At 52.6% G+C, this 9,968-nt stretch overlaps 1 protein-coding gene across 5 annotated transcripts in view; it reads left to right on the top strand.

Annotated features, from left to right (window-relative positions):
* The first annotated feature begins 4,607 nt into the window (after nucleotides 1-4,607).
* LOC128889518 (dachshund homolog 2) overlaps nucleotides 4,608-9,968 on the top strand; it is a 176,216-nt gene continuing 170,855 nt past the window's right edge. For 2 of the 5 annotated variants that reach the window (XM_054147206.1, XM_054147204.1), the window contains exon 1: nucleotides 4,610-6,445. In XM_054147206.1, coding sequence (XP_054003181.1) covers nucleotides 5,661-6,445 — 785 coding nt within the window. In that variant the 5' untranslated portion in view covers nucleotides 4,610-5,660. Of the gene's footprint in view, nucleotides 6,446-9,968 lie in introns of all 5 variants that reach the window. The other 3 variants (XM_054147202.1, XM_054147201.1, XM_054147203.1) reach the window with 3 other exon arrangements.

Here is a 9,968-nt window from a genome sequence, read left to right as displayed (position 1 = left end):
ATTGTCTTGCGTCGCGTTCACCGTGGAAAAGTATTGACGCGCCGCGACGAGCAGCGTTTCGCTCCTACGCTCAAAACAATCTATTTCGTTTTATCGGAGACAAAATGATCGGGCGAATCGTCTACCAGAGAAACAGCGTAGTACGTTCGATGGCGGATAGACGGATGGCAGAACGATTCGACGTCGCTCGGTCATCGTCCATGGACAGCAGTATTCCGACCAGGGGAGCTCGGGTTCGCCATTGTATCGTATTTAAATGAGCTTTCTAATGCGTTTAGGTCGGATATCGCGGTAGACGGGAGTCATCCTGCCACCAGGCTCGCTTGGATATCCGTTTGGAGCACTGATGCACGAGTCTTTAGGGAAACATTGGTCTAGGATCGAAGGTCACTCATTTCGACGAAATGGACTAAATTACTCAGTTTCAAAGAAATTTTTAAATAAGGAAATCTCACGGTTAGTTTCATTAGTTTGCATAGCTTGAATCGATCAATCTGGATTTGTTTCCATTTGAATTTTTGTGTACTTCAAGTTTAATATTAGTCGAAACTTGGGGAAAGAATGACGTCGAAAAGCCAGGTATGAACGCGTTTATTTCTATATTAATTTTGTTAGCAGGTGTTGGGAAGAGGGAGCCTCGGAGGGAGAAGAAGCGGACGCGTCGCACCGAATAAAAATGCTCGGCATTGTCGTCATCGCGCGCGTGGATTAAAGTCGACGAGAAATAAAAGCTGGTCGTTCGTTGGGAAAACAGAGCACGGTTGATCAGAGAGAGAAAGAGAAAGAACGAGAGAGGTTGTACATACGCTCACAGGAGGCGTCGATGCATAATCGGAGCGCACCCTCCCGTGGCTATCCGTTTTATTTATCCGATAACACGCCATTATGGGCGAATCGCGGACGCGGCTGTGTCGGTAACGATTGGCTATTTATAATAACACGTGGCATATGGGTAATTAGTTGCGCGTAAGCCGCGCTGAAAAACCGAACGGTGGCGTATGTACGTGTCCAGAAAAATTACCGTCGTTTTTCATCCGCCGCCGCTCCGGAATCCATTATTCCGCCTCTTGATTTTTCTCCATTCGCAGGCCGCTCCGGCGGGCATTGAAAACCGCATGCAATTAGGGTTTTGTAAAATCTCGCTCTTACGTGACTCTCTCGAGTCGACTTTGACGCCCGATTCGCAGGATCGCGACTGGCACGAACGAGTAATTACGTTAATACGATCGACGTTCTCTGTTTTCTTTGATATCGACAGGATTGAAGGAGAACGGGAACGATAATCGAACCGATCGAGATTTGAATGACAGCGCTGAGACAACGGGAGGCAAAAAACGATGGGAAAAGTGCGTGTCGTGCGTTCGATGAACACGGACAGTCGAGGAGAGCGACGCTTCCGGTGCAGTGGAGTCCTTCCAACGCGTGTCCGGTTCGCTGCCACGGGATGCCTCCGTCCCGACAAAAATTCGCGCTTTTTCTCCCTCTCTCGATGGACGCTGCTCGTACCCTCCTTTTTTTCCCCTACGCTCTGTTACAGACTTGTAACGACCACGCGCAAACAATGACGAGGGTTACGTAACGGCTATGCACAACAGGCTGGCGTTCACTGCTCGCGCTTCGCGCACTTCTCCCGTTGCGGGGTGGCCAATGAACAGCAACAGGAACGACGCTGCCGATCAGCCGCGTTCCCGTGAACGCTCCAACGATGTTCTTCGTCTGAAACTGCCCTTGGATCGGTTCGGGATACTATTTCATAGAAATTTCATGTCCACGAGATCTGCTAGGCGAGGGACAAAGGCGAGTTGCGGTTCCAGGAAGCAAGACGATTCCACGAATGAAATTGTTCCACAGTTCCACGTAACGGAAAGGCGGAGATCGTTAGTCGTCGGAGCACGCTCCAAGTCGTAAGCTCGTGGGCTCGAGATATTTTCTCGTGACCGCAAAACAAGAGGAGGCAGCGGTTGCTTGGACGGGCGAATGCGTCGAGCCGGTCCGACCGACGGGATTGTCCTTCATTACGCACGAAGGAAAGTGCAGTCATCGGCGTGCATACCCGTAGGTATGCACACAGAGGCATTAGCTCCCCCAAAGCCAACCGGTATTAATTCCACTAATTGGACGTGGTTTGGTTCGTGGCAAACATCGGTCCCCTACCGATCCTCGACCTTCCTCGAACGAAGGGACTTGGATCTCGCGATCGATCGCCTCGTCGTCGCGAACGATGACTTTATCGTCGTTGGAAACGACACGTAAACATCCTCTTCCCCTCGTATGGACGCATCGTACGAATATCGATTCGTGAAACCAGGATTGGCACGATCGGAGGAATGGCGAGATTTCGGAGAACGGTTCGCATCGAAGAAGGTCACGGGGTGAAGACGTTGGTGAGAAGCTTTTGTCAGTAAACTGGAACAGCAAGACGATTGGCCTCCGCTCGACGGAGCTGGTCAATGAACGTTAGGCCCAGGGGGTCTCGTTCCGTTTGGGGTTGCACGAGGTCAAGGGATCAGCTGCGGCGGAGGAGTACGTGTGCGAAGCCCGATACACGTACACACGTGCACACGTAACGAACGACGGAGGGTCTTTCCTCGTGGATCTGGGTCACCGGGCCGATGAGGACTGATCGGGGGTTGACCGCTAGAAAAAGGCCAAACGGTGCGGCCTCTGTCTTCCTCTTTTTTTCTATCTCGCCTATCTCTCGACAGCCTCCGAACCGCCGCCCGTGACGAGTTAATCGGACAGCAGGGTCTTCTCTCCTTTGGAATCCCTCCCTTCGCTTTTTAACGGACCGTGCACGGACGATGTTTACTGGAAGCTTGACCACAAATTTCATCGACTGTCTTCCTTACGAAAAAGACGCTGGTAATTCTCCGATAATCCTCTGCGCGTATACGCTTTTCAGGCTAAGCAGTTCGTACATACAGGAGGGTCCATCTTTTTCGCGGGTAAGGACAATAGACAAAACCTGCGAAGAAATCTTAACTGTCCATGTTCTAAAACCGTCTCCTAGGGCCCGATTACGTGGATAGATTTAATTCGCACCGAAACGGCGAGGTTCTTTCTCGCCAAGGAAACAAGGCTGTTTATGCGAGCAGATTTCGGAGCAAGATTTCTCCTAGGTTTTTTCGCGACAGCATAAAACAGCAAAGAAACCAAGACGCGTGGGATCGATCGAAATAGTTGAAAACGACCACAGAGCGGCGTAGGAAGGAGAGACCAGGGGAAGTTCGGACGTAAGAAGCATCGGCGGATACGGACGCTTTAGGTATGGCACAAAGATATTAAGCACTCATACTTGGGAGCTTACCGAGAGCCGCGGAGAGTGTCGGGTATGGTATATCGCGCATGTTACGAGAGGAAGGAGGAGGAGTGAGGTGGAGAAACGGTGGTAGCATCGCGGTGCCATGGCGCGAGAGGGCGAACGAAGGGAGCGGCGGAGCCGTAAGAGGGTGGCCGAGGAGCGGAGAGAGATCGCGAGGAAGCAGAGTTACCTACAGAAGAAATAAGCGCGTCCGTGTAATGCTGATGGCGAATATGGTAGAGGAGATTCAGCGAGGCACCGGCGAAGAAGAAGGCAGCAGGGGGGTCAGGTTCTTCGCGACGAAGGGGTGGGTGGAGGGTACCGGGAAGGGGGACACGCGCGGGAGACCGACCGATCGATTCGAACACCGGCGACATTCTTCGTCGTACGGACAGAGGAACAGGGAGAAACGTCGAGAGACAGGCGGGCCTGGAAGGAGAGAGAAGGAGAGACACGGAGAATAGGTCGGCCACGAAAGAGGAAACGAGGTGGAGATTGCGAGTTGGTCGCGGGCGAGAGAGCGCGAATTCCAGAGAGCGTGCAAGCTATAGGCCAAGGTGGGAGGAGAAGCCGGCGGAAGAAGTGGGAGGGAGCTACGAAGAGGCAGGGGAAGCTGGAAGAGACGGAGAGGTGTGCGTGAGAAAGCTAGCGAGGGAGGGTGCGAGGGAGAGAGAGAAAGAGAGAGAGAGAGAGAAAGAGAAATTGTAGGAGGATAGGCGAAGAAGAGCGAAGAAGGTGAAAGAAGTAGGGGGAAATGAAGAGAAGAGAACGGAATAACAGCAAAGACGACGTAAGGGGTCGGGAGGACGGGGGGGTGGGGGTGGGGTGGGGTGGGGTGGAGAGGAAGGTAGTGCATCGAGGAAGGGTGGTAAGTAGAAGAGGCTCGAGAACGAAACAGAAGAAGAAACTGGAGGGGTGTCGAGTAGAAGAAAGCAAAAAGGGGTAGAGAAGAAAGGAGAAACAACGAGAAGGAAAAGGGAAGGGACAAAACGCGACAAGGAGAAGCGGCAAAGAGAGGAGAGGGTGGCGGGGGAAGGGGCGGGGGAGGGGAGGGGAGGGACGGTTAGAATTTAGGAGTGGCGAGACGAGGCGAGGAAGGGGGGAGGGGCTACACACCAGCGGAGGGGGAGGTCGCGAGGAAAAAGAAGAAATCCCCACTCGTAGCGCGTAGATCGGCGGTAGGTTCGAATCGTACTGTCTTGTCGGTACTCGCGTCTGCGTCTGGATGTCTCCGTGTGTTAGTCGCCCCCGGAATCGTCCCGTTCGGCGTCGTCGGTGGCAGAGGTTGCCGCTTGGTGGGGAACGTTCGCTGGTCCCTCTCTACTGTGCGGGGGGAAGGTTCGTAGGCGTCTACGCCGCGAGGTTTCCGTCCAATGAGGACAACTGCCACCCCGGTGGCTCCGCCAACCGGATACTCGGTTGCGCGCTCAGAACGCCCATCCTCCCCGTTCCTCGAGCTCCCACCGATGTTTTTATTTATTACATCTGTGACTGGGTAGGGAAATACTCCCGACTCGACCGAGAGAGCGTTTGCCACTTTGAGAACGAGCGACGCGCGTTCCTGCGAGTTACCGCCGCAGCCGCTTTCATCGTTGTCGTCGTTGTGATCGTTGCCGTCGTCGCGTACGCTGTCACCGTCGACAGCATCCTCGTCGGCCGTGGTGTACTTAGGTGTGCGTCGCGCGTCACTCGTCGTCGCGTCGCGTCGGTTCGTTCGCGTCCACGTTGGTCGTCGACAAACTCTGTCGCGACATCCGCGTTGTTCCAGTCACAGCTTCGTTCCGGTGTGCTCGAATTTCGCGAGTGAAAGAGGCTAGCAGCTACGCGTCCGCTAGGTACAACTCGGAGTTTTTGGGGTGTCGATCGTTAGGCGAGGGGCAGCTCGGCTGCTCCTCGAGAGTAGCTGCCCGACACGCGGAACACACGGACCAGTCCGCGTCGAGAACGAGCACGAGGTTACGAGTAGAGTGACAGAGTGACACCGGCCGATTGTCATGGACAGGGCTGTTGGAGTGGTTGTGCACAGTGAAGTTGTTGTCTGCGCGTGCATGGCCCAATCTACTACGTGAGCCGCGCGACAGTTTGGTCCAAGTGTGCAGTGACGTTTGCCTGGCCGATATCGTGGATCGAACGCGACGCGACGCATCTCGTCGGCTGGTTCCGGCAGCCGAGCGAGAATCGGAGTAGCGAGTCTAGCATGCGTTGACTCGTGGCGGCTAGTCGCTCGTTTCCCGTGGTGTCCACGTGGCGCGAGACAACCGAAACCAAACAATCGAAACACGTAGAATCGTTTTAGAACGCCGCAGCTCCGACACAACGTCTTCTACTAACGGATAGACGCGCGCCTTTCGGACACCCCATGGACCACGGAGCGATGGATAGCTCTTCCGACCACAGCAGTCGTGCCAGTCCCGTAACCGGCAGTCCGAAGCATCCCCACAGCCCATCGGGTCAACAGAGCAAGCAGCAGCAGCAGCTTCACGGTTCTCAGCATCAACCGCCGCCGTCGCACCAGCAGCCCCATCCGCGGGACCAGATTCGCGAGCAACAATCGCAACAGCAACACCGCGGCGTTCCCACGCCGGGATCGCCAACCAGAGGTTCGCCACCTCAAGGACTTCCGTTGAGTCCACCGCCTCTTTCCGCAGGAGGAGCACCCGGTGCACCTCCAGGAATGGTCCCACGTATGCCAGGACTACCGCCACCGGGATTAGGGTTGCTGGGACAGCTCGGCGGCATGCTCAGCGGCCACCATGGCTCGCCGCTCGAGCTGATGGCCGCGCATCACGCGGTTCTGCCTCCGAGGTCCTACAACAGCCCGCCGCCGATAAGCACCAGCGATCCCACCGCGAACGAATGCAAACTGGTGGACTATCGCGGTCAGAAAGTAGCCGCGTTCATCATCGCCGGGGACACGATGCTCTGCCTCCCCCAGGCCTTCGAGCTCTTCCTCAAGCACCTCGTCGGAGGTCTGCACACCGTCTACACGAAGCTGAAGAGGCTCGATATAGTGCCGTTGGTGTGCAACGTCGAGCAAGTTAGGATTCTACGGGGACTCGGAGCCATCCAGCCTGGCGTCAATCGGTGCAAGCTGCTCAGCTGCAAGGACTTCGACGTGCTCTACAGGGATTGCACTACAGCCAGGTAAGCGTAGACGAATAACGTTAGCCTAAGAAGATTTCTTGTCCCGTTCACGAATGGGGAGGGAGGCCGAATAGCCTTTCGAATAGTATTCGATGACACGCGACGATAACAACGTCGGTGCATAGAGCCACCTACGGCTGATCGTTGGTTTTGTAGCTCCTGCTGCCGCGAACGGAAGCTACGATCCTCGCGTGTATTAATAACGCCCGGTGTCGCCTCTGGGCAGCACTTTATCTTCGACCAGCTACGTTACGTACGGCGCTACCGGTCGACCAAAAAATATTTTAATCGCGCGTCGGCTTCTTCTCGATGCCCAAGCGTTTGCTTGCTACCGAGATCGTGCATTTCTTACAGCTCCTCCTTTGCTACGTTTTACGCCTCCGTTTCGAGTTTTCTTTTCTTTACTGGACAGACTCCACTCGAAGCATCGATTTCGATCGCGTACGATTCCAATTCAATATTTTCCATCCACTCCCTCGATCGCGTCCCAAACTACGGGAAGGAGATTCGGCCAGAGGCACGTGCCCTTGGCTCTCTGGAATTGTCAACGGGCCTCCGCGCCAACAGGTGTCCCTTTCACGGCAGTTTCTCTGAATGAATCGTCCCCACCGACGAGACAGAGAGAAGTGGCTGTAGTACAAGCTTACCCCACCCACGAGTCAGACGGCAGACGAAACGGAATGGTAAACGGAACGAGGGGATCCAGCGTTATCCGGGGAAAATATTGTCCCCGACTTTAGAGTCCTCCGACGCTTCGCGCGACCAGAGTGTTTCCCGATAGTCCTCGCCTCAGGGATGGTTCCTTTGCGTGGGGAGTCGATCGCGTCGTGAAATAGAGATCCTTTGAGAGGGTTGCGTCCAGAGAGGATCGATCGAGAGGTAGATCGGTCGTGGAGAACGACAATAGTATTGCCGGCGGCCTGGCACGCGGGTGGCAGTCGCAACGGAAACGGATTCAGCGCGACACAGAGAGGGCGATGGAGAAAGAGGGTCGAGGGATTCTGTGCTGAGGGAACAGGGATAGGGCGAGACAGAGAAAACGGGAGGAAAGAGAAAGCTGTAGGGATAGGGATCCAAATAATCCCAGTCGCAGTCACAGAACAGAGCTGACCGAGCCGTCGCGACGGCTCGTGCGGGCTCTTCCTTTCGCGGTTCCTCGGTACCACTACATGTATCATTTTGTGTACATTCTTGGAATATGGATGTAGAGGAATTGAACAGTGCTAGGAAGCGATAGATAGTTGGAAAAAATTATTCAAGTCTAAGAGTTAGGGAGGTTATTGGTAAAATTGCAGTAGTCCAGTAGCAAGATCGGTCCAAGAAAGGTTAATATAGAGTTAAAATAAATTAATTTTAGTACTGCGCTTCGATTGGCACGACTGTTATCGATATTGAACAAAAGAAATCAGGTGAATGCCATCTGTATTCATGAGGTAATAACGAAACAATTGAAAATTTGCAATTTCCCAAACGATATGCATAAAGATAGCCTCCCCTAAATATTAAAGACATATTTCCACGAGTTCTCGTTTCGATCATGCAAATGGACAATAATTTGTACCGAAATCCATAGAAAACTAAAGTACCTACGCAAAACTATACATTTTACAAAGAAACTGAAAAAGCTAAGTGGTCGAAATTGCTGCCCTCGCGCCATATAATTTCTTTCATTTTTTACGATCATTCCCATCTTGTTACATACTCTTTCGTAACGTTCTTTTCATTTCGTCGAAAAGAGACCCTTTCAGTTATACTTTTCACGTTACGCACGTTTCTTTTCCATCCAAATAATGGAAGGTTTCATAGAACGCCCCGCGAAAGGTGGAAATCTGACGGAGCAACGTTGAATAATGGCGAATGATCGATCATTCTTGCAACGTTTCCTTTGCGACGCGTGGTGTCTATTGTTCCGTTGGAACAGAACTCAACGTCACGTATAGCTTGTGTTTCTTTTCTGGTGTCAATTTCCAACTCTCCAATTGTTGATATTTTACTTGTTTGTTGATATTTTATTAGACTAATTCGTAATGGACGATTCCGTTCAGACTTCTTTACAAATTTCTGATTCGATACCTTTACATCAAACGCAAAGGTTTATGTTATGCTTGTCCACGATGCCAGATTTCGTCTTTATAACTCGAGGGATAATTTTACAATACGAATCCAAGCAACAGAGGCCATCGCGATTTCGATTTGATCGTTTGCTGGACTTTTCGTATCGATTGGAAAAAGGACGGAGCGAGGACGAGGGCGAGGGCGCGGGTCGCGGACGAGGGAGGGCCGCCAGGAAAAATCGGATGATTAAGAGACCGCGGTATGGTCGTCGTGCGTGCGGTGTCCGGTGCTGGTCGCGTGTACCGCTGACGTCGTTACATTCTGATAATGCACGGGCAGTGGTAACACCGGGAACGGCTACACACCGATGTTACGCCTCTACGCGCGCAACGTTTGCGCGCACAGTTACACGCTCCTCTGGCCGCTTCTATCGCCATCGATGCAACAGCATGCACCGAGAACCGCACCGATAATTCAGGGGGATTTTTCTTGCGGTCCCCGCCGCGGCGCCGGCTGCGTCGCATCGCTCGCGTCGCGTCGAGGGACCATCCTGTCCCTCTGTTTAAGAATCTTCAGGAGAAGGGAGCTATTCTGCTTTCGAACGTTAAAAATCGCCACATTTTCCAGCATAAATGATGCTTTGTAGAGGCATAATCATACTTTTTCACTACCAGTCAACCCTTTAGCCACGATTCATTCTTAGTTTTGTAATTGATTTTTTTTCATCATTTACCCGTGCATCCAGTAAAAATTGGAACGCTCCATGTTTAATAGCGGAGAAAAGTAGCGATGAAAGGTCGTTATTCGCGTGCCAGTGTGTCTCTCTTACCGCGATCTCTCGATGATCGTTGACCAATTAAGTTATCCAGTCGATTAACTCGTTCGTCCCAAAGTCTCGGCGATCGTAATGGCTGCCGCTTACAAATCTCAGGCTTCACGACTGCCCACGCGTCGACCGATCGGCGACAAGAGAATCGTCCCCGATTTGCTCGTCGAGCACGCTCGTTTCTTCTCGGACACGCCTAATTGATGCCGTATACGTTCGCTAACGAGACGGGCCAATTATCCTCGTCAATTTACCTGACCACGGACGATCGAACTCGACGATCCTTGGACTGTCCAACTCGAAACCATCCTCGAAACAAGCTAAATCCTCTCATGAATTTTTATATCCGTCTCGAAACAGAAAACTTAGCTTCGAACGAAGGAAAATGCCTGACCCATCTTTCTAGATCATTCACCTAAATTCACCGAAGAAATTGCGTGCTCGATAGAAACATCGTCCTCTCCTTTAATCGTCAGGAGACGCGACTGCTGCAACCGTGGTCGATAAATGCCATTAGCCGATCAGATCGATATCTAGCAAACGTACGCTTCTGCTCGTTCCTCCTTTTCTTGCTTCTACCCCCTTAAACGCGCGGTTCGCGACGTATACGCGTAACCCACGAACGCTGTAGGATACGTGGGA

This window comes from Hylaeus anthracinus, unplaced genomic scaffold (genome assembly GCF_026225885.1).
Source record: "Hylaeus anthracinus isolate JK02 unplaced genomic scaffold, UHH_iyHylAnth1.0_haploid 11997, whole genome shotgun sequence".
Lineage (NCBI taxonomy): Eukaryota > Metazoa > Arthropoda > Insecta > Hymenoptera > Colletidae > Hylaeus > Hylaeus anthracinus.
Note: the sequence above shows the minus strand (reverse complement) of the source record. Positions and strands in the feature narration are given on the sequence as shown.